General features: G+C 36.7%; 1 protein-coding gene across 1 annotated transcript; it reads right to left on the bottom strand.

Annotated features, from left to right (window-relative positions):
- Positions 1-1,052: 1,052 nt before the first annotated feature.
- LOC127962870 (ras and EF-hand domain-containing protein) lies at positions 1,053-24,235 on the bottom strand. Its single transcript, XM_052562468.1, has 17 exons — positions 23,804-24,235; positions 21,846-21,992; positions 19,396-19,486; positions 18,057-18,152; positions 17,078-17,155; positions 16,875-16,990; positions 16,108-16,176; positions 14,617-14,698; positions 14,359-14,429; positions 12,821-13,100; positions 10,953-11,087; positions 10,690-10,834; positions 10,528-10,609; positions 7,823-7,937; positions 7,093-7,212; positions 3,017-3,093; positions 1,053-1,905 (listed from the first exon to the last, which is right to left on the bottom strand). The coding sequence occupies exons 1-17, from the start codon at positions 24,124-24,126 to the stop codon at positions 1,800-1,802; spliced, it is 2,133 nt and encodes a 710-aa protein (XP_052418428.1). The 5' UTR covers positions 24,127-24,235; the 3' UTR covers positions 1,053-1,799.
- Positions 24,236-25,953: the final 1,718 nt, after the last annotated feature.

Below are 25,953 nucleotides of genomic sequence, written 5' to 3'. Positions count from 1 at the left end.
GTTTTTGTAGCCTTGCTATTCTGTTGCATGATGGGACCCCAAGACTAATTTAACCAATTTCTTTGTTATATGTTTGGTAGAACTGTGATTTTATTTGCCTACAAAAAAAACCAAAACTGAACACTGGTAGAACTGGAAATTCAAAATACTTTTTATTTATTTTTTATCCCAGCATTTTCTGAAAGAACAACACACTTGTCATGTTTTCAAATGTTCATTAGCAATTAATGTTTCTGGAGAATTCTTACAAAGAATGTCATTTCAGGATTATTATGTACCCCAAAATAAATAAAAAAAATAGCAAAATCTATTTTATTTAAAAAAAAAAAAAAATTGTGTAGTATTTCTACATCTTCACAGTGTAGAAGAAACAAAAACATTAATTGCTCTCATTACAGTAATGTCAATTTTTTTATTTTTTATTTTAATGTGTTTTCAGGATGAAGTATGACATGGAAAAGGATAACAGTTTAGAGTTGACTTAATTGTATATGCTGTGATTAAAACCAGTTGTCTTTTAAGGGAAGCCAAAAAAAAAAAAAAAAAACAGCAACATTCGCTAATTCTTGTCATTTACTTTGAGATCTTTATTAGGGTTTTGTGTCAAAAAAAAAAAAGTCAGATGTTTCTTACGTAATATGGTTAAACATGAAAACACATACTGCCCTTTAAAAACTGCTAATTATATAATAAAAAAAGAAAATATGCAAACTAACTGAACATCTGGAAAATGCTTGTATGGATTTTGTTTTGTTTTGTTGTTGTTTTTATTTGAGGTTTGAGATCTTGAGTATTTGCTGATTTCACAGTGTATGTGAATTGTGTTTTGTTTGCATGTTTAGCAGCATTATAAATGTTTCCGTTTAAAACAGCCTGTCATTTAATTTCAAAATACAACTCTGGGAGTATAAATATATATATAAAAAAATCAGTACCCAGATCCACTGGGAATCGCCTTATTAAATTTGTAAAGTGATTTTTGATTGTTTTTATGTAAAGAATAATAATAATTGTTTTATATGTTAGTACTGCCACAATAAAACTGGAGTGAAAACATTGCAATATTTTTATTTTTGCTTAAGATTTGAAATTGAAACCATCATGAAAATGAAACATTTCTGATAGATAACAGTGAAATGAGCTTTATATGACAACATGACAAAAGAAATACAAACAATACATCAGGATTCAAATCTTACTCACGTCATTCTAACTGATTTAACAAATGTTTTCCTGCAAGAAAATATTTTTATTGTAAAAAGTGTGCGCTGTTTATTACAGAATATAACATAACATATGTAGTGAGCATTAAAAAGCCAACATTGCTGTTGTGAATTGCATAAAGCAATGATAATATCCTACCTGACAAACTTTTCACATTATTTCAATCAACTTCACATACCACACACACACACACACACACACGCACACACACCCTTTTCAATAATCCTATAACTCATTACGGAACTATTATTCTTTTTCACTAAGCTAAAGGAAGATTTCATGTAATAAATAAAGTCTAAATGCAGCATCCAGAGCTCTGTAAGCCTGAGTGTCTGTTTACTCCATATGCTACTAATATGCTACTAAGAAGCTGTGAAATTGAGGGCTGTTAAAGGCAATGCATGACACACAGTGATCTGCTTCAACAAGTGACTCGTCAGTTAAAAATACAAAATCAGAGAAAGTCCTGAGGACAAAACTTAGCACAGTCAAAATTGCTAAATGTTATTTCCCATCTGAATAGATGAATGGTTAAATAATTGTTTAGCTGTGTGCAGAAGCCTTGCATTGTCGCCTCAGCCCATGCAGCAGTTAGGGTTGGACATCTTTTTGCTGTGATTTCCAGACAGTTTGGCCACTGATACGGGCTCCTTGTACTCATCAGCATGCTTCGTCACCTCTCTGAAGTGCAGGACAGACAAAACATTCACCAATATTCACAGTTTTGATATGTAAGTATAATGCTGGGAATTTGGTAACAGCAGGAAAAATCAGGTTCACAACAATGTTGTTGCTTTGTCTTGAGTAATAAATCCTTTCCCCTCTCCCTAAATGCTTATTGATTTTGATCTGATTTATTTGTATTTTTATATTAATTAAATCTATTATATTATATTATATTATATTATATTATATATATATATATATATATATATATATATATATATATACACACAAAATGTATTCAGCTTATTCCTCTCATTTGTAATTTTGTTATATACATTAAACATTTTTTAAAGTTTAATATATTTAGTTCATATTTAAAGTTTGTTTAAAAGTTTTACATTAAAACATTTCAATGCATGATTGTGCCTAAAGTCTGTGAGCAATTATGTTAAATAATCATTATTTTAATTGAACAGCCAAAGGTAAATGCCAAGTTTTCTCATGTGAACTGAAGACAGAGACATGCTGCATAACATACAATAATAAAGCATGGCAGTCATAGGGACATGTTATTATTCACTTCACAAAGTTTCGTCGAGGCATTATAAACTCAGTAAAACTGCTGCCCTCTTGTGCTTGGCTTTAATATTACAAACGATACTATATGCCAGGGATCCTCAAATCTGGAACTCGAGATCCACTTTCCAGCAGAGTTTAGATCTAACCCTAAATCAAACACACCTGAGCATGCTAATCAATGCCAATCAATGTCTTTGGGATCATTAGAAAATCACAGGCAGGTGACTTTGACCAGGGTTGGAGCTAAACTCTGCAGTGCATTGGACCTCCAGGGTAAGATTTGAGGAAGGGGGCTATATGCAGTCAGTTCATCTGAAAGCTCTTTATCGGTGAATCTCACAAAACCTGCTATCAAGAATATGTGTCCAAAGTAATATTTTGATATTTTTTTTGTTTTTTACTACATGAATTGCATCACTGCTTTACACACACACACACACTAAATTCTTCTCAGTTTATTTGGTCTATTTCAGTTTACAAATCAAATGTAGACTAATATGTAAATCAGATTAAAAAACTTTCTTTTTGAATTGGGAGCAGAGCTTACCTGGCTAAATGAAGAACAGCCTCAATGATGTTGGATCCATCCTTTGCACTCGTCTCACAGAATAAGGCACTGTATGTCTGAACACAGACAGCAGCCACAGTTTAGCCTAACCTAACTATAAGCCTTTATACTAACAAAGAAAAAATGTTCTTTCATGTGAAGGATTAATTCAAATCAACAACTACAGACAAAATTGAAAGAACAGAAAAGTAAGTTCACCTAAAAAAACGTCTCAGGTTACGAATGTAACCATGGTTCCCTAAGAGGGAACGAGACACTGCGTCCTCTGAAGGGACACTATGGGGAACACCTCGTCGTGACCCGTGTCTGAAGCATACTTTGAAAAACGCCAACGTGTTGGCCGGCGACAGCCTCTGACGTTGCTACCGGCGCGACTATAAATACGCGCCCGTAGGACTCGTCACTTATCTTCTTCGTGAAGCTTGCATCCGAAGCATGGCAGGGAGCAAGAGGACGCAGTGTCTCATTCCCTCTCAGGGAACCACGGTTACATTCGTAACCTGAGACGTTCCCTGTCAAGGGAACTTCGAACTGCGTCCTCTGAAGGGACACTATGGGGAACAGTATACCCACGCCGCCATGCTGAGGGGAGTGCAGGCCAGAATCATGGCAAAAACTAAGTACCAACTCTACCATTTCACCGGGAGTCGCCCCTGGGACGGTTCGCAGCTGACCATGACATTATCCCTTATGGCCAAAGGCCTAAGCTACATACCCAACTTACCTGAAGGGCCTCGGCCCGGGGTAGAGCTGAAGGCTTGGAATCACGAAAGATTCCTTTAAAGGGATACGGCTAAGAACTTAGCACTGTTTATTACCAAGTCTTGCCTGTCACAAAGGAGGGGCTCTCGTGGCACTCTGATAGAGCAGCTCGTAGATGGAATGGCCCGGGAGCAGAGCAATTGGAGGGCGGAATGTACAGATGAAGCCTCGGCCACGCCTGTACCATGGCGTCCAGCCCCAATGGAGCTGGATGAGTCAGAGGAAGCCAGAGGGGATAGTGCGACGCTCTCTTGAGCCGCAAAACCGATCCACCCAGGTCTGGCCAACCTCTCTAACTCTGCTTCAACACCTTGGTGCGAAGGTGCCATTCCCCGAGCCTCAGCCTCTGCCTCAGCAGGATGTCTGCTCTCACAGTGCGTCTCAAAACAGTATGTAGTACTGGAGCGCTCTGATGAAAAAACCGAGAATTCAGTCTCCCATGAGAGGAGGACTCCGAGTCCCGAACAGCATGCTCATAGGCGACCCTTTTTGAAAAGGGGAGCGCTGCTAAACTACCGCGAGAATTGCCCACACAGCCCCCCATGTTGAGGGGCGGTGCTTGAGGTGTATAACAAATACCCACTGGTTGGATGAAGCCCAAGGAACCCCGAGGTTCATCTTAAGAAAGGGAACGAAGCGCAGCACGTAACCCTTACCATACAGGATTTTAGAAAGTGCGCAAAGCCTTGTGTGCACACTTACCACTTACGTGGATTTGAGACAGTGCGCAAAGTGTTCATGTGCACTCTGACCACCATGTGGTTTTGAGAAAGTACATAGGCTTAGCGTGTGTACAGAAAAGTTACCTGACAACCACTGTATGTGGGAGCTCACCTTCAGAGAGACCTGCGAAGCCTACTATCTGATAACCACAATATGTGGGAGTTCACCTACAGAGAGGCCTAGAGAGGCCTACTACCTGTTACCAGATAACCACATCAGTGGAAGGTAATATGGAACTCGACTCCAGGGAGGCCTGGTGAGGCCTACTACCTGACAACCACAAACCGTGGGAGCTTGTTTTTTAGTGGAAACGCACAGCATGTGGAAGCTAAATCTCCAGGGAGGCCTGGTGAGGCCTACTACCTGACAACCACAGTTTGTGGGAGCTCGCTTTCAGAGAGACCTGGTGAAGCCTACTATCTGAAAAAACCACAATATGCGGGAGTCCACACAGCCCCTCATGTTGAGGGAAGCGATGATTGGGGTGTATAACTAATACACACTGGTTGAATGAAGCCCAAGGAACCTCGGGGCTAATCATCTTAAGAAAGGGAATGAAGCGGAGCGCGTAACCCTTACCACCATGTGGTTTTGAGAAAGTACACAGGCTTAGCGTGTGTACAGAAAGGTTCCTAAGCATCGCAGAGGCGCTGGATCTCACGGGAGAGGCGAGCTCCAACCCTCAAGCGAGGGGAGCATCACCTGAGGCAGTACATACAGAAGGACTCCGTAACTACCACCTCCCTGGATGCGCCAAGCCGCCAGGCGGCACCTCAGGGTGACCTGGCCGGATATACATGAAATTCCCTGCAGTGCTGTGCCAGTTCTGACGATCAGCCAGGCTTCTCGGGAGGGGTGTGGGACGAGCAACCGCAGAGCGCTTGCTTCCCGCACGTGGAACTCGCTCCGCGGTGGGTGTCGCACCCTGGTGGGGGGCGAACCCACGCGGCACGGCCGCCTGCCGAAAGCCTGTGATCGTGGCCAGAGCACAAGGCTGGAACTGAGCACTGTAAAGGAAACTCACAAAGTTTGTTAGTAGACATAACCACCAGCAACATAACACCCATAAGCAGAAAGGGTTACATACTCACCCACACTCCTGTACTGGAGTCCCGCTTTACGGGCGCCCCCTTTTGGTCCGGACCGTCAGTAAGGTGGTCACTATGAAAATAGGACCAACCAAAAACATAACAGGTCCAGGATAGGAGACTGTTATGTGAGAAACTTTCCACCCAACCCCGATCAGGTGGAGCACTGGTGGCTACAGGGGAATTAGGCAGGGGAGAAATAAAACAGAAGTTAAAAACATCCAAATGGAAGTGACGAACTCCTAGGTATCGCTCCGATCCGGACGAGAACGCTGCCCCGTCTGAATCACATCCCTCAGACCCTGTTTACCTCTTCGTGACCCGCGATTCCTCTTGCCCCTGCCCTCAGGCGGGGGAGGAGCACGAGCCGCGACACTAGCCTTCTGTGCCCGTCTTCGATCCTCAGATCGAGATGGGCCAGGACCCCTTTGTTGTTCAGGGTCTGCTGCTGTGTATGATTTACCATTTAAGCGGGATGTATCCTGGAAGGCAAGAATGGGAGGCTCACCTGGGCTGGCGGGCTATGGTCAGATAAATAACGCTAATCGAGGCTACCTCGCGACGTTACCTTTTTGGAACGCTTCCATGGCAAGTTTATTTATTTATTTTTTTTATTTATTATTATTATTATTTATTTTTTTTATTTATTTTGCCGCGGCGCGATCCATAACCTCTAACAGCTCCCCATACGCAGAGCAGGAGAAATGAGCAGCTCAGCCTCAGCTTCTTCGCCACTCTCAAATATCTCCTGCTCTTTCTGGGTAGAACCCAGCAGAGCACTAACTTCAGTGTCAGAAAGGGTTAATGACAACGCATCTTCCTCCCGAAGTGTAGATCCACCTGTGATCCCCACGAGCTCATTCTCCTCCGTGCCTCGGCAATGGCGGGTACTGAGCCGCGAGATCCAGATGACAAACAAGAGCGGAGCTTTTTCACAGAAAAAACGCTCGCAGTACGTGCAGATTGCCCCCTCAAGGACATCGCGCGCGTGCTCTTCACCCAAACAAGAGACGCAAAGACTGTGTGCGTCATCAGGTGTCAAATAACGCTGACATGGATGCACACACTGTTTAAACGCCTTGCTAGTGGATGCCATGACAACGATAATAGATCGCTCTTACCGTTCTGGTCGTTTCTTAGATGCACGCTTCAAACAAAACAGTCAATGAAGACGAAGAAGATAAGTGACGGGTCCTACGGGCGCTTATTTATAGTCGCGCCGGTAGCGGCGTCAGAGGCTGTCGCCGGCCAACACGTTGTCGTTTTTCAAAGTATGCTTCAGACACGGGTCACGACGAGGTGTTCCCCATAGTGTCCCTTCAGAGGACGCAGTTCGAAGTTCCCTTGACAGGGAACAATATATATATATATATATATATATTGTAAATTAAACATTATTGGTAAATAGTCCGACCAAACAAACAAACAAATCAACCAAACAAACAAACAGAAAGCAACAGTGAATAATGCCTGGGAACTAACCATGGCCAGTTTTTCTCCGTAGCTGGTTGGAATGCAAGTAACTCCATCCAGAAGAGCTTCCTTCCTCAGATCTGTTTTGTTCCCCACAAGCATGATGGGAATGTCATCCTGAGACACATCCTGTACCAGAAAATAATCACAATCAGTATCTATTCAAATTGGATTTGGATTTGGGCCGGGCTGACTACTGAAAAACAACTTGGAACAAGGGGACAGCAGTGGATTTAACAGCAATGGATATTGTGGGTGCGAGTTCATCTAATGTGGTGAATCAGCATTGGCAATAACACAACACTCCAACACCAGATTTGGACAGGGGGTTGGGAGGTACATACAACAAGCATCAGGAGAGCTTCTACAGAGATTCATGGTCCAACGTTATCTTAGATGGGAACCCTGATACTTATTGAAAGTGGTTATGCTTGATGCTACGGAAACTCTACCCATTTGACAGGCTGATTTTCCATAGGTTTGTGCAGCTGCACAAATGTTAACAAATCAATATTCAGAAGAAAAACAGAGTTTCCCCCAAGCCTGATTCCACACAATGTAGGAGACTGCTTCTCACATTAAAATAAATCTATGTAGACATGTTTACAAGATTCATCCTATCAGCAGGCTTAAGTGCATAGTAGCATCAGGTAAAAATGGCCTAGTTAATTCAATAGAGAGATTAGATAATGGTCAAGTCTATATAGCAGAATTATGACTGTTTTTGTGTAGGAAATACCTCAATGATATCGACCCATTCGCGCACATTCAGAAAGCTCTTCTCACAGGTGACGTCATAGAGTAGGAGAACCCCATCAGCCCTCCTGAAGTAAGACTTAGCAATGCTCCGAAACCTATAAAAGAAACACCCAAGCAATCAACCTTAAGACCAAAGTATGCTTTGTTTTTACGCACACACTAGGGTATTCATAAAGTGCATGTGATGTGAGTTTGATTTTTGTTTTTTTTTGCACTTTCCAAGGTGGCAGTACCAGTTCAGAGCATTATTTAAAGAACATTAATAGCACAAATACATTTTGTCACTGTTTTGTCAACATTATGTCAACTGTACAACTGTGCCCCTAGAGGTTCATGGTGGAACTTCAGGGGGTTTGTGATCATTACACACACAAACACACACACACACACACACACACACACACATAAACCACTTAACTAGAAACACCTGTTCAACTGCTTGTAAAGACAAATATCTAATCAGCTAATCATAGCAGAAATTTAGTGGATTTAGGCATGCATCCATAGAGGTGCATCTCAATAAATTAGAATGTTGTGGAACAGTTCATTTATTAAAGTAATTCAACTCAAACTGTGAAACTCGTGTATTAAATAAATTAAATGCACACAGACTAAAGTAGTTTAAGTCTTTGGTTATTTTAATTGTGACGATTTTGGCTCACATTTAACAAAAACCCCACTAATTCACTATCTCAGCAAATTAGAATATGGTGACATGTCAATCAGCTAATCAACTCAAAACACCTGAAAAGGTTTCCTGAGCCTTCAAGTGGTCTCTCAGTTTGGTTCACTAGGCTACACAATCATGGGGAAGACTGCTGATCGGACAGTTGTCCAGAAGACAATCATTGACACCCTTCATAAGGAGGGTAAGCCACAAACATTCATTTTCCAAAGAAACTGGGTGTTCACAGAGTGCTGTATCCAAGCATGTTGAAAGAAAGTTGAGTGGAAGGAAAAAGTGTGGAAGAAAAAGATGTGCAACCAACTGAGAGAACCGCAGCCTTATGAGGATTGTCAAGGACTTCCCAAGGATTGGACTGAGGCTGTGGTCAAGGCATACAGACCTGTCAAGGAATTTGGCTACAGTTGTTGTATTCCTCTTGTTAAGCCAGTCCTGAACCACAGACAAGGTCAGAGACATCTTACCTGGGCTAAGGAGAAGAAGAACTGGACTGTTATCCAGTGGTCTGAAGTCCTCTTTTCAGGAGAAGCTCATAGCCAGAGTTGCTTGAAGTCCAGTGTTAAGCTTCCACAGTCTGTGATGATTTGGAGTGCAGTGTCATATGCTGGTGTTGGTCCATTGTGTTTTTTGAAAACCAAAGTCACTGCACCCGTTTAACAAGAAATTTGGAGCACTTCATGCTTCCTTATGCTGGCCAGCTTTATGAATATGCTGATTTCATTTTCCTGCAGGATTTGGCACCTGCCCACACTGCCAAAAGCACCAAAAGTTTGTTAAATGACCATGGTGTTGGTGTGCTTGACTGGCCAGCAAACTCACCAGACCTGAACCCCAGAGAGAATCTATGGGCTATTGTCAAGAGGAAAATGTGAAACAAGAGACCAAAAAATGCAGATGAGCTGAAGACCACTGTCAAAGAAACCTGGGCTTCTAGACCACCTCAGCAGTGCCAAAACCTGATCACCTACATGCCACACAGTAATTAAAGCAAAATTACCCCTATCAAGTATTGAGTACATGAACATACTTTCCAGAAGGCCAACAATTCACTAAAAAGGTTTTTTTTTTTTTTGGTCTTATAAATTATTCTAATGAATGGTATACTTTTGTTAGATTTGAGCCCAAATCATTGCAATTAAAAGAACCAAAGACTTAAACTACTTCAGTCTGTGTGCATTGAATTTATTTAATACACAAATTTCACAATTTGAATTGAATAACTGAGATAAATTAACTTTTCCATGACATTGTAATTTATTAAGATGCACCTGTAGTTCAAGACAATTAGTCAAAAAGGAGCATCAGAATGCGGAAGAAAGAAGATTTAAAGAGCACCTATTATGCAAAATTCACTTTTACATGTTGTTTAAACTTAAATGTGTGTTGGCAGTGAATGTACACAACCACCCTATAATGATAAAAATCCACCTGTTCCTTTCTTTTAATCCCCGTTAATTACAAGCAGTGTATCAGAAAGATATATATATATATATATATATATATTTTTTTTTTTTTTTATCAGAGTATCGGAGGTACGATCTGTAAAGGTACCTTCTAGATTCTACAAAATGAAGCAGTTCATTCGCATTTAAAGAGAAGAAAACAGCGTGTTTCTGCTTCCACTCAAAATAGGCATTTTCAAAATTACATAATAAATTATCTGTGAGGTGTTTTGAGCTGAAACTTCACAGAGACATTATGGGGACACTTGAGACTTATTTAAATAACGGTTAGTTTAGGTTTCTCTTTTTGAATGATGAATACAGACTACTGCCATCTGTTGGCCTGGAGAGTTATTTCCTTTTGTGCAGTCACGTAATGTACAGTAGATGCTAGCTGTTTTAATTTTTTTGCTGTGTTCAAGCGCAACATTTGGTCCAGACACAGTCAAATGTAGGCAACGACACAGTCAATTTCACTGACGCATGTTCTTGGATGTCTGTTTGGTGTGTCACGGCCTTTAAAGTTCATACCATTGAATTTGCCCACTGGGATCTTACCTCTCCTGTCCAGCTGTGTCCCATAACTGCAGCACTGTTGGAACACCATCCACCACCAAGGTTTTCATCTGGAAATCAACCCCTGCAAGGAAACAGACACAAACAATTTCACAAAGAGATTATATTTGAGACAAGTGTGATAAAGTGTTAGAAAAGTCTTACCCAGTGTGGCACTAGTGTTGCCTTTGAACTCGTTCTTACAGAGGCGAAGTAGGAAGCTAGACTTTCCCACCGCAGCGTCTCCCGCCAGCACAATCCTGTAAGCTTTCTCTGATGGAGGCTGAGTCACTGCCACATCCTGCTCTCTCTGCACACATTCACATTTGTGTATGAGACTTCTCCGACTTCAGAACTGAGATTTGAATTTAGAATGCCGTGGGTCAAATTTAAGCTTTTATGATACTTCTGGCACTTGAATCCAGTACCTCTGTGAAGACGGCAGAGAGGCATTTCTTCCCTGATGCAGTAACATCGCTTTTCTGAGCGGGTTGTGATGCAGTCCAGCTCAGAATGGATTCGCTGTCTGACCCAATCACAGCCTCTTCTCGCGCTTCCAGAACCTGTGAGCACACACACAACTTATTCAGAGTCCCCCCTTTCATGTAAAGCATTTTGAGTAGCCCAGAAAAGCGCTATATAAATGTAACAAATTATTTTAAACCAGGAGTCTGAGCCATTCTCACTGATACTGAAATGATCGCAAGTTAAGGGTACAGAGGAATGGCTTTGATTTATTCACCATCTGTTCGTATTTGCTTTTTTCCTCAAGAGGTTTTATTCTTGAGGGTCAGTGTTCAAAAAAGAAAGCCTCTGACTGTTGCTTAAGAAGATCTACTGTAACAACAGTGTGAGACTTCTGTTCATTCCATCAGATCAATTAGAACACATTTTTAAACGACTTATTAGAGATAAAAATCGGAATGTGTTGAAAACTGCTTTTAGGTTTTCTTCATTAAGACGTTCAAAACACCCTGTCCTACTTAATGTAAACTTGAAGTGTATTTAAAATCTTAAAAGTAGTGCATATAATATTAATATAATAGAAAAAAAATGTGTACCTAGAGAGCATACATTTATGAATATGTTTCTGAACACACTTTAATGGAGAGTGTAATAATGTGAAAGTTTAAAGGGTTTGTTCACCCGAGAATGAAAAGTTGTCCTTCTTCTACTCACCCTCGAAGCATCCCTGGTGTAGGTGACTATCTTCTTTCAGAATAATCCAATCGGAGTTATATACTGTAGAAAATTTCCTTGCTCTCCTAATCATTTCAATGAGGATAAGCGGGTGTTTGTTGTCAACTGTTCAAAAGACGTGAAATAAAGTACGTGCATCTGTAATAAAACATCCCTCACACAGCTCTTGGGGGTGAATAAAGGCCCCCCTGTAGCGAATCCATGCATTTTTGTACGATAAATATCCAGATTTCAAATGTAAATAATACTTTTTTCTCACTTCTGCTGACTCGTCACTAACCACGCAGCACTGACCCCAGAGCTGTGTGAGGGATGTTTTATTACAGATGTGCGCACTTTATTTAAATTCTTCTGAACAGTTGACAACAAACACCCACTTATCCCCACTGAAAGGCTTGGAAGAGCAAGGACAATTTTCTATATAACTCCGATTGGATTATTCTGAAAGAAGAAAGTCACATAGACATAGAATGCTTCGAGGGTGAGTAGAAGATGGACAAATTTTAATTCTCGGGTGAACAAACCCTTTAAGTTTTCCTTAAAAAATATGATTTTAAATAATTATTTTTAAAATAATCTTTTGTTGTGCTTAAAATGGGGACTCTTATTATATTTATTTAGATATGTTGACTAACACGTCACACTTGATTATCATTTTAACTGTAGTATTTGACATTTCTTTTTTAAATATATTTTAATTGTACTAAATTGCATCTTCATCATTACAAATCCATAATTGCAAATAAATACAAGTATGCAATACTACGTAAAAACATACGCTTCATTAGAAATGACATTAAAAGTATATTTTTGTAACATAAATGCTTATCAGTACATTCAGCTTTAAACTTTAAAGTTCAGCTAAATGCATTTAATCTAAATTTAAAGTCATAATATATGTTCATTCATTTGCAATTAAAACTGAAAACATGACTTTTAATTCACACTGAAGTATATTCTTGTAAAGAACATTGTTTTTATAACTTGTACTCTTTCTAAAGTATACTAAAATGTACAACAAGCGTGTCAAATGTTATGAATGAAATGAAAGCCATTCTGAAGAAAAGTGAGATTGTCTGATTCCCTGATATCATACCTCTGTATCCGAAGTGTCTCCAGACACAGTGGTGTTACTGTCCTCTGCTTGCACAGGACTTGGACAGGACGTTCTCTCATGCTCGTAATCGTAGCCGTTATTCGAGCGCAGGGTAGACATGCCGCTGTCCACGCAGCTGTCGGGAAGACTGTCTTCCTCACAGCTGCGTCTGCGCATGGGGTCGCACAGGGCCAGAGCCAGAGAATCACAGTTCGGTCTGCGCAGATCCTCCATCAGCCCGAACTGATCAAAGTCCTCGTCCGGAAATGTGTTACAGCACCTGCGGAAGTATTCAATGTGTCAACAACACAGCTACTAGAAACTAGATTAGCAGAGGAAATAGTTGTGCATTCATTTTAGAATTTAGTTCTATGTAATTGGTAACCTGCATCAGAGTCGGCTTTCTGTCAGAATCAATGTGACACTTTCTTGGCCATGTAAAGGATGTTACATGGTTAATTAGATGTAAGAAAGAAGAAACCAATTATAATTCAGTATGCAGGTATTACAAATACCACATCACTGTTAATTTAAAATCGCAAACATTGGACCCACTTTATATTAAGTGGCCTTAACTACTATGTACTTACATTTTAATTAATAATTTAGTACAATGTATTTATTGTGTACATACATGTTTTTACATTGTACTTATATTTTAAAAAAACTACATGTAATTACATCTGTATTTAATTTATGTAATTACATTTATAATTACACTGTTGACCCATACTTTACACCTTAACCCACCCTTAAACTTACCCATACCTCCAACCCTCTCCCTAACCTTACCCCTATCCCACCTCAATAGCAGCAAAAGTGTTTTACAATACAATATGAACACAATAAGTACATTGTACTTATTTTTTTATGTAAGTACATAGTAGTTAAGGCCACCTAATATAAAGTGGGACCCAAACATTCCATCAATTGATTTTCTATATTTCAAACTTATTCATTAAATACAATATATTGGTTATACCATACTGATTATCACACATTATGTGTGAGATTTATTTTTTACTTATTGCATCAGTCAGTGTTAACCCTGATTTCCCATTTTCATTTAGTTGTTTCATTATGTTTAGTACTAAAACAACTGAAACTATAAACAACAACAACAACAAAAACACTATAATCCTATTAAATAAAATAGTAATAATGACAAAAACACAACAAATTGACTAAAATTCACTGAAAACCAACAAAATAAATTAAAAATATTAGAAAAAAACTATATAGAAAATTATTTAAAGACACTAATAATTTAATAGTACTTCTATATGTAAATATCAGAATTTATATTATTAATATTATTTATTTTTTGACAAACTATTATATATTTTAACATGTGCCATTTATATCAGATACAACAAGAAAACTATTTTTTAGCTTGTTTCATTAGCCACATTTTTAATATTTATGCATCTTCATATATTTTAAATGGAGTCTATATACAGTATGTGGGCTGGATTAATACTAAGGGTTTAGAAAGTCAATCAATATCAGTACATGTAGAGCTTAACTTTATATCTTACCGATCAAAATAAGAGGAACAGACATTCTTTCTGGTGCTCATGTAAACTCCAGGTGAAATCCCACTAACACGCTGTAAGACAAAAACATCACGTCTGTCCTGTTGGATATGCATTAATGTATATCCAGTAAACTAGAACCCTAATCCACACCTCTTAAAAAGCACACACAGCCATCAAAGTATAAACCTGATCAGCAAACATTTCTCTCAAACAGCTTAATCCATTTTACAACAGCATCTGAGTAAAGGAGGATCTTACCTGAGTCTTACTCTTGCTCTGACTGTTCTCCAGCGAAGCACGCAGACTGTCATTACTGTCATGCAGCTTTCTGTTTGCTGCCCTGGACAAGATCAACAGCAGAAATATCATTTTGCAACAAAATCAGACAACTATAAAGCAAAAAAAACAAAAAAACAACAACACTTATATTAAGCATTGGCTACATATTACTTTTTAAAAGATCTTAACAGAAGCAGTGAAACTGTCATTAGACTACTTTCATAAGTAGGTTAATTGTGTTCAGGCCTATTTCAGAAATATCAAAAATACAATAAAAAACTTTCATAAAAAGATGATGATAATGTTAATGATGAGGAAACATCAATGATTGAATATCCAATGTATTTAAGCATTTTAAAACACTTCAAAATCTACATTTTTTATTTTATCGTTTTCCTTTATTAATATTATTATTTTATTCATTTATTATTATTAATATTATTATTATTATCTCTGTCTAATTCTTTATCTCCTTTATACTTGTAATGGCTAACAAGGCTATATGCCCCCCGTAATGGCTTTTTTGGTTTCTTCCAATGTAAAATTAATTATACTTACACCTATCATTCATTTTTATACCTGACACGCTCTGAGGAAGGCTGAAGGTCGAAATGCATTCAGCGTGCAGAGTTTTATTCATTTTTTATGTTTTTGCTGAGATTGCCTTAATGTGAAATTAGGCTTTTAAACTTTTTTTTGCCTTGGATTTCTTTTCTTGTCATATTTCCAAAAAATATGTTCTGAAAATGTTTAATTGTTTCACTCAATCCAAACTGGGTGGTTTATTTCATTTAATTAGTGGAGATTACTAAAATCAGACAAAAAACGGGTTTTACGAGTAAATGAACTGAGATTATATTGTAGAGAGCACTGGTGTCAAAAGTTTTTACAGTCTACTTAAGGTTTTGGGAAACTGAGCATTTGAACAAGAAGAGAAGTTGTACTGTAAAAAAAGACTGTAAAGACACCAGTGCCTTCTACAATATAATCTTGAGTGATACAATACAGTCTTGAGGGTGAGTAAATCATGAGGTAATGTTTTTGGAATTTTTGGATGATATATCCCTTTAAGTCACAAATGTGTTATTAAATTTAAATAGAAGTGCAATAAAAAATAAAATAAAAAAATAAATAATCATTTGAAACTGATAAAAATTGTAAGATGTGTAAATATTAAAAAAAAAAATCTAAATTTTTAACTTCAATAAGTCTCGATATTCCTTATAATGTCAGTGCATCTGGTTGCTACTGCAGACTTTCCAGACTTTCCTGGAGACATCTCCAGTTTGAATGTGTTTTGATTTTTTTTTTTTTTTTTTTTTTTGATTTCTAAAAGAACCTGCAAGTGAATCAGTCTCAATATGACTTAGAAATAGCATTAAATAAAAACCATTTTAAGGCATATCTGGTGTTAGCAAGAAGAGTTCCTACAGTAGCAGTAGTTTCACGTGCTGTGTGTGTTCAACTCACTGAAGCACCTCGATCTGCCTCTCCAGGTTACCTCTCTCCTCAGAGAAACACTTCATAAGAGCCTCATCTCTGTACAAACACACAGATCAACATATTTAGGATTAACCTGAACATATAGGATCAAGAGACCTAAACTATGATCATGCAGAATATGCTATTAATATATGCTAAAAAAAACAGCCTATATGCTAGTGATATGCATGCCAATAAGCAGCAAGTTAACAGTCAGGATTTTATTCCAAGACTAAAGTGTTACCAATTTCAGTTGATTTCTTAAGCAGGTTCCTGTCTGTTAAACATAGCTTTTGTTGGTTTCACCCAATGTAGACAGTCATTAAATATTTGGGTTTCCTTACGTTTTTACACTGTAAGACTCATTATAATGCATGTAAACTACTCTCTGTTTTGTAGTTACTAGGTGACAAGGTCCAGACATTCCTGTGCAGTGTGACGCGTGACACCAGGATATCCTGCTCTGATGATGTCAGCACTGCAAACACTCACAAAACCGGTTTACAGCTGCTCAGAGCCTTCACGCAGGGGAACGAGAGTCTGTGTTCTTTCATTATTGACACCGTATTGACATTACACATCCAGCTGGGAGTGTCAGACTGAGTCAGAAGAGGCGCTCTGAGTTACTTCAGAGTACACATCTGATGGGCTTCTTAAAAATTCCTGATCTGAAGATCCGAATCAAAAGGGTTTATCACATATTCATCAATAACTAGTCAACTGTGACAAACACACACACACACACACACACGTACCGTTCAAAGTTGATGCTCTGGTCTGTGAGATCACTCTTGAGAGAGTCCAGCTCACTCTGCAAGAACGCAATATTAGTTTGGGCCTCCAAAAGCTCCTGTTTCAACTTCTGGTTTTGCTGGAAGAAGAATGTAAAACAAAAACACATTATATAACATCATACACAATTTTTAATGATCTATTCAGATTCAAGTAGGAGCTATACCAGTAATAACTCATTGTTCTGCCGTTTCAGTGCTGAAGTTTCCTCTTTGAGGCTGCTACTCCTGTTTTGGTTTTCGATCTGAAAAACAATATGACGGAATAAACAATATATATATATATATATATATATATATATATATATATATATATATATATATATATATATATATATATATATACATTCTTATACATACATACAATACAAATTGTTTTAAAGCAGAAAAATAAAAGTGTTAATGTTTCAAAATTCATCACTTATGAAACAAATAAGAAATTACAGAAAGTAATGGTGTCATTATCCAGCCTTAATTTAGTTCAGTGCTCAATTTAGTTCAATAAGTGTCAATGTTGCAAGTTCATCAATTATGAACTATAAATCAGCTCCTAAGACAATAGTGTAATTATTCATCTCAAGTGAGTTCAATATTAATTCAGTTCAATAACAGTACCACTGTTCATCAATCATTAAACAAGTTAAGTTCAGCTATAATCAGCTCTATAAGACAATAGCATTGTTTAGTCAGTTTAATGTTGATTCAATCAATTTCAATATTTTTAAGCAGCTCTTCGGATGACAATAGCATCACTAATTCAGCTTGATGTAGTTCAGTAATTGTTTGAATTCAGTTAAATAACTGCGTCAGTGATGCAAAGTTCATCAGTTACTGTATGAAACCGATTTGAATGCAGCTCTGCAGTAGACAATGACATTAATAGAATAATTATTTAGTAAACCATAACCCCCAAAGGATAAACAGAACAGAACAAAGCAGATATCATTAACGTACGTGATATTTAAGTGCAACACATTGTTCAAGAAAAACGGAGTCTGATTCAACGAGGAGCCCTGATTGTGGCGAAAGGAGGAGCTGGGGATGGAGGGGGGTAATTTGCTCCCGAGTAAGCGAAAAAGCTGCTGAATAATAGCGATTAAATCTATAAATGCCCATTATTATTTAGAATCAGTAGGAGTCAGTCACCATCTGCAGAGTCTGTATCTTCTGTTGTAGTTCACATATCTGAGACTCGTACTGGTGTTTCATGCTGCTCAGAGTCGCCTCGGCTTTTTTAGACTCCTAGAACAGAACAGAATCCATAAAGCGGTGGTAAAAATAATACATCTTTGCATTTTATAACATTTCTAAAACAAATGGTAACATCATGAGTGAAAACTAAAAAAAAAAAAAAAAAAAAAATCACGATGATGTAAAAATTCCAAATGTGTTGTGATAAGATGAAATGATGACTGCATGGTTGCAAACAACTCAAAATAACGTAGTTTTTTGTTATGTAAAATATTAAAATAAGACACCTAAAAAGCTCTGTACAGAAGTTTAAAACAGAGATGCTTTCTAAAACATTAGATCAAGACGATAAAGGTGACAAAATGTTTAGGAATATCAGTGCACTAATGGATAGAAATGCTTTTTTACTTTTCAGAGGAACTTGAACAGGTGCTGTTAAACAAACAGTCGGTTCATTTCACATTACATAACGAGATAAGTTGTGGAACATGGGTCTCAGATAAGGAACAAGAACACATGCAGGACTGTGGAAGATTGTCTGCACTAAAATGTGATGTCATGGATAAATGAAGCCTTGAATGTGATCCAAGACACTCACATGATCTGCCTGTGCTACTTCATTTAGAGCTGCCTATATCAACTCCTTACTCACAATAAACAGAGCGCTGCATCCATAGAAACTAAATAAATACCAGCTCTGAAGTAATATCTAATCAATTCAAATTTCAATTATTGTGTCGATGAAAAAGAAAACCGTATATATATATGAATTGAGGGATGCCTGCAAAAAACATTAAAATGTCTTGTGTTTCATATCAGCACAGTCCCCTATAGATAAACAAGCACTACAAATCACAATTAGAAAGGTGCCATTCATTTTTAAGAATTGTATTTTCTTGCAAGTATAATAATGATTAAGCGTACTGTATCTAACTGGATTACTCAACTCATTGGCAGAAAAATATTAAATCGTTTTGTTATGAATGTCTTCTTGTGTGTTTGATCACAAAAAGTAGTACTATTAAACAGTAGTATTAAATGGTTTGACTTATTATGATGAAGAGTGCAAATATCTATCCCGCACCTGTTTTATAAAATAAATATTTTGCATATCGCATTTATATGTATTTTATAAGCTCTCAGATGCTCATGAGGTAATATTAAGCGGTGTTACATACAGTTACTTTATGAGGTATAGTATTTATACTACAAACAGTTTCTCGCTAACTTGCTAAAAAACAAAAAAATGCTCAATAATAAATAATAATACACAAGTGGTATGTTTTCTCTTGACCTGTAGACGTGTGTTTCTCTCTGCAGTGTGGATGCGGTGATCCATCTCTTCCTCCATCTCACTCAGCTGGATAGCCGTCTGATCCTGAGCTCTGAACAAACACATATGCAGCGATGATACACAATTCTCTTAATGAACCAGTACAACCAAACTGTCGTTCTTCCATTAACCAAAAAAAGACGATTTTTGAAAAAACAAACAGTTTTGGTTACTACTGGTTTCCACTGTATGGACAAAAATAAATAAATAAATAAAATGTTCCACAAGAGAAAGCAAGTCATACAGGTTTGGAGCACAGTATGATAATATGACAGAATTTCATACTTTCCAATATGGCAGAAGTTCATTTCTGGGAGAACTATATGTTTAAGTTAGGCTTTTGTGAGTTGGCACAGTGTGGAGGACAGAACAAAACCTCGTCGGAGCCATAAGGGGTAACAGTAAAATAATACGCTGATCATGGGCTGACTCAGTAGCATTAACACAGGCTTTACTCCTTTCAAACTTTATCTGGAATTTCATCGTTTCTGTCACTGCAACTTCCCCTATCAGACGAACACACACACAAAATAAAAAATTGTCTGCCTGATGAAAAAAAAAAAGTATTTAATTTGCATGCACCCAGCCACAAAAAATCTGAATGCTTCTTTTTTTTTGTATCTATTATCGACAGATTATCTTTCTTTCAGTAGTTTAAATGTTTCTGTTTCTATTTTCCTCTTCAGTCTGATATTGGACAGTATTAAACCTTATCAGTTACTTTTACAAGTTCGAGTTTAAATGTTTCGATTTATTTTGTCCTCTCTCTCTAACATTGGAAAATGCTAAATTAAACCTAATGAACTGCATCAAACTACTCCAATTAGTTATTTAGGAGTTTTATTTTTATTGATTTATTTTGTCATGCTCAGACTTGTATTGAACAATGATTTAGTTACATCAGACTTCTCAATTTTAGGGGATACAATGTTTATTTTGTCCTCCACAGTTTACTATTGGATAATGTTTAAATAAACCTTGTGGGTTGCATCAGACTGCTCTATTTTGTTTGTATTTATTTTTGCCTTATATTAAGTATCCTGATATACATAATGTTATGCATAAACTCCATTTTAAAGGTATATTAAAGGTGCTGTAGGGAACTTTTGTAAAAAAATATTTTTTACATATTTGTTAAACCTGTCATTATGTCCTGACAGTAGAATATGAGACAGATAATCTGTGTAAAAATCAAGCTCCTCTGGCTCCTCCCAGTGGTCCTATTGCCATTTGCAGAAACTCCATCGCTCCCGGTAAAAAACAACCAATCAGAGCTGCGGTCTGTAACTTTGTTTGTGTTCAAAATGTATAAAAATGTATATAATAAGCGAGTACACCATGAATCCATTTTCCAAACCATGATTTTAGCTTGTCCTGAATCACTAGGGTGCACCTATAATAAGTGTTTATATTCGGACTATTTTAGATTGCTTCGGGGATACCGCGGCGGAGTAACCCAGTACCTTTGTGATTCTTCATAGACATAAACAGAGAGAAGTAGTTCCGGCTACGATGTTCTTCCGCAAGACGCAAGCAGTTCTGTTTATTAACCGCTAGAGCGTCAAAAGTTCGCTACCGCAGCTTTAAAATGTTCACTGTATATAGGGAATAATTTTTATGATTACTTATATATAGCATTATCGCATATGTTATATAAAGCATCTGGATATCGGCCGATCACCATGACAAGAAATCGGTGCTCGGTTATCGGCTGCAAATATCCTGATCGGAGCATCCCTAATAATCAGACTACTTTTGGTTACTTTATATTACTTACAATGTAACATGTTTCCAGATTGATTTGAATTGGACAGTTTTGCACCACATGAAGAAAAAGATTATTTATATAAAATATGAAGAAAAAGATTATTTTTTGCATTCTTTGTTGACAACAAGTGCATTAAACATCATATTGCATCAGGGTTTCTCGAACTCAATTAAATGCTAATTGATGAAATAAATAAAATTATACATCAATAATAATAATAATAAAATGTAAAATAAAGCACTAAAAATATTAAATATTGTATTTGTTAATGCTGCTTAATAAAAGCTTAATTATAGCCACCTGACTAGTGGCAAGTCTCTCTGTGCAATTACACAAAACTGAAACAAAGCAATTTTGAAAAGAAAATGTAATCAGATAAAAATAAGAATTAGGAAGGATCAATAAATTATTCATAATTTGCTGCCTTTTTATATTTTGTAATGTAATCAATAAAAAAGTAGTGTTCAACTGTAGTCTGATCATGAGTATAGATGTAATCAGTCACTATACCATACAGCAACTCAAGAACCAAAACAAATGGTTATTATACAAACATGCTGCAAGGAATTTCTGGAAAAAAAAAAAAAACTCTGAATGTTTGAACTCCACTATGTATGTACAGTATATACATGAGTTTGTTTACCTCTTTACAGCAAGAGCCAGATGTTCCATTTCTGAGTTCAGTATCCGGCTCTCTTTGATGAAACTGAGAAGAACTCTTTCATACTGAGGGACGATTCTGGGCTCCGTCAAACTGATGTTCTGGTACAGCGTTGATATCTGGTCAATCCTACACACATAACAACAACACCAGGCCATTAAAACCCACTGACTAGAACAGAAACACAGTTAAATAAAACAGGGTTCTGCTTAAGGATAATCATGTGTTTTTCAGACATTATTCAATCCATTGGTGTTCACATCACCTACATGACCTGAAAAGGATGGGGTCATAACTGCATGTGTTGGAGCCTCATGACTTTGCTGTTCTCTTTTATGAAGTAGCACCCGTGTCATCAAATGCTATGGCAGATGAGTGAAATATAAGAGATATTGATAGCCCAGGACTAATCAATGATCTGTCCACACAACGGTGATGTGTCTCATGTCAAGCCTCGGGATATAAACAACTCATGAGATACATCAACCTTAATTTGAGTGTGGACCGTCATCAACCCAACAACAGCTAAACATCTCATGCCCTAAACTATTACAAGTTGGGAGATTAAAACCCTTGGGAAGATTTCCGGATTACATGATCATCAGAAAGATCAACACTAACCATATATATATATATATGACACAAATAAAACTCCTCAAAAAAGAAAATGTAAATAAAACAAAGATTCTTTTAACAATTTATCAGCATTTAGGAAAACAGTTTAACGTATCTCTGAAACGGTGTGTTACCGGATACCTGTAGATATTTGCACAGGCTGATAAAACAAAACGAGGACAGACATATTTCGTTTTGCAATATGGTATACTGTAACTGTATACAATGCAATCTTTGATTTTGAGATGTGATACTCTTTCATTTGGACTTTTTAGCTATACTGATCGTTGATCCTACAATATTGATATGTTCAATAAGTTTAGTTCAGTCTATCCCCAAAATATCCGTTAAACACAAAACAGATGCTTCCCTGATCATATACTTTAAAAATAAACAATAACATAAAATAAAATGAAATATTTAAGGGTCTTTGTAATGGAAAATGTTCTTATCAATATCAATAACAACAACAACAATAATAATACATTAATAATATTGAAAAACAAAAATATAAATATAGATAAATGTTTATATATAGTGTAATTGTATTACTAACAAACAGTATTTTACTGCATGTATGTATACATGTATATGTATGTATATGCATGCGGGTGTGTGTAAAATTGTATTGCTAATTAATAATATTTTTCAACACATTCAAGCTTAGATAAAGAGATTTTGTCCAACTCAAATAATCATAGTCAACTGGAATTGTATAAATACCCTATATATAATTAGGACTTCATGTGTTACAATATTTGTGTGTGTGAACAATACCTATAAAAATGTAACAACTTCCTCTAAGGAATTTTCCATTAAGATATTTTATGATTGATTCCAAATTCCAATAGAAATTCCAATGGGAATCCAACAGAATCATTCCTTTTGTTAGATAATAAACATCATTATAAGAACTGGAAAAGTAAAAAAGTAACTGCTTTCATAATAACAGCCTAAGGCAATGGGGAGTTTTTAAATCCTAAACATTTCCTTTAAACTTAAATGTCCTAATGGGATAATAGTTAGGAATATTATGAAAATATTTTATCAAAATAAATAAATAAATAAATAAAATTACATTTTAAAATATATATATATATATATATATATATATATATATATATATATATATATATATATATATATATATATATATATATAAATAAAAATAAAAGTTTTGTGTTTTGTTGGAATCCTATTGAAGAATTCCCATTAGGAACGTTAAAGATAGGACTATATTTAAATGAGTTCTAATGGGAACTGTAGACATTTCTTCACGCGTTCCTTCAGGATTTAAGTTGACAGATACCGCACAGGTGTTTTACCTGGGGATGAATTTGAGCTGATCTCCGAGGCGGGATTTAAAATCCTCCCAGGCGGCTGAGAAACTTTCCCCGGCGTGTTCGCTGCTCATCTCCTCGTCCTTCAACAAGTGTGTCTCCTGAAAGCCGTCCATGAACTCCTCCAGATTGATCGTGCCGTCTTTGTCGGTGTCAAGTCTGGCGAAGAGCGCGTCTATCTCGGTGGATCGCACGCGCAGCTCGGAGCATATTCGGACGAACTCCCATTTCTCGATGCGTCCGGAGTGATCCACATCACAGGCGCGGAAGAGCTCTCGGAGTCTGTCCCTCTGCGCCTCAGAACCCATGACTGCTCCACAGACCTATTACTTAGCAAACATCATGAGAGGGACTTTTCAAACGGTGTTGACCTTGTGGTATCATGCTTTTGCACTCACTGGCTCCAAGAATTCAGTGAGTGAAATAAACGCCCCTAACACAAACTGCGCAAAGTAAACAAACTCGGTCAACTGTTTGAGGCGTTTAGTTTGCAGCGGCGCGTCACGAGGTGTTTACAAAATACTTATAAAATACATGAGAATATAATATAGTGTTTACAGTAGCTACAAGAAAACTCACGTTTAACAACATAAAAAAAATAGCTTATTAGTAAAACGAAGCAGGATACAGTAGTTAATTTTATTTTACATTCATTTTATATGAAGTTCGCCACATTTGCCAATTTTATTCTCTCAGTAGTTTACAAACTGATGTAATTTTTGTCTGGCAGTAAGCCATATGTTTAGTTTGAATGTTATAATGAAAATGTATGGCAAAATGGCCAGTCTCCTTCTCAGTATTAGCCTATATCTTCCTCTTCTTTTTCTTCCCTAAAATGTATCTGTATTCTTAATGTTTTAATTGAGGGTGTTTCTATTTTTACATTTGTCTTCAAGGATTAGATCCAGTGTGTTAATTCTTTTTTAACTTTGTTCTAATTTTATTATCTCTGTACAGAATTTGGTTGCATATTCTGTTGCTTTGAAATGTGCTTTATAAACTAAACTGATGGCTGATCCTATACAGCAGAATGTTTTTTTTTTTTTTGTCTTCTTTTTTGTAAGTAGGTCTAATTTTCTTCAAACATATGAAATATTGCTCACCTTTTAATTAGGTAATTCCTGCATATACTGCATACCCCCTTTTTGCACCTGCTGTGTATTGGCTGTGACTAAGCACAGCGGGTTAATCATTTTTATTTTTTTTATTTTTTTATTTTTTTAATAATATATTCAGCATCCTAAAATGACTTAAACATTACATTAGATCAGGGTTTCCTAAAGTGGTCCTAACCACTTTTATGAAGGTCACTGGATATGATGAAGATATCGAGAAAGCTACATCACCAGTGTTTAGTAACTTACATAATTATTTGTTTCATACTTGGTCTAACGCTTGAGAGCTGCTTTTCTCACACATATTCAGATGCGTTTATATACATGATCATTGCATATTGTGAATATAGTCAAAGCTAAATGGTATGACACACACGGTAGGGTTTTTAGAAAGGACAATTTGAAAGAATCAGGGAGAAGCAATTAATTGTGATTTACTGGCATCGTGTGAATATGAAATTGTGTAATCAATAAAAAAGTAATTGTCATCTGGTTATGAACATTAGAACATAATTAAGAGTATGTCATTTTTGGAATCTGATTACATAATCCGTATTACATGTAATCAGTTACTTCCCATCTCTGTCAGTAAGGGACCAGTGCAGTTTGGGACCACGCATTGGTTTACAGTTGTTTATAAACTTCCACATATTATTTTACACACTGGGTATAAGGGTGAATATGTTTGAGCTTGCAAAATGTTTCAAAAATATTTACTTAAAAATCTATTTAAATTTAAAATGCATTTATTTATTTACATGATATGAAAACAATTGTGAGACAAATTATGCATTTAAAGGCCATGTAAAAGCTTATGCCATGATGTAGTTTAATGACTGAAACACCAGATGGAGACAAAACCTTTAAGGCAAACAACCCTCATCAATTTCCATGCCTGTCAAATTTAGCCACGTATAAAATATAATTAACCACATATATGTTAAAGTATGAAAAGTATGTAAAAGTAACATTGAGTCTATTTAAAATGGCATGAAATAAGTTGAATATTGTGATCTGTTC

Source organism: Carassius gibelio, chromosome B8, assembly GCF_023724105.1.
Source record: "Carassius gibelio isolate Cgi1373 ecotype wild population from Czech Republic chromosome B8, carGib1.2-hapl.c, whole genome shotgun sequence".
NCBI classification, from domain to species: domain Eukaryota; kingdom Metazoa; phylum Chordata; class Actinopteri; order Cypriniformes; family Cyprinidae; genus Carassius; species Carassius gibelio.
This window is presented reverse-complemented; position numbering and strand designations above follow the sequence as displayed.

Excerpts from the sequence above, each read along its gene's own strand:
- LOC127962870 (XM_052562468.1), bottom strand. The coding sequence starts at position 24,126 with ATGGGTTCTGAGGCGCAGAGGGACAGACTCCGAGAGCTCTTCCGCGCC. Across the intron at positions 19,487-21,845 it reads CTGGCTCTTGCTGTAAAGAG|AGCTCAGGATCAGACGGCTA; the intron begins GTAAACAAACTC and ends GTGTTTGTTCAG. Across the intron at positions 14,430-14,616 it reads AGAGCAAGAGTAAGACTCAG|CGTGTTAGTGGGATTTCACC; the intron begins GTAAGATCCTCC and ends TTTGTCTTACAG.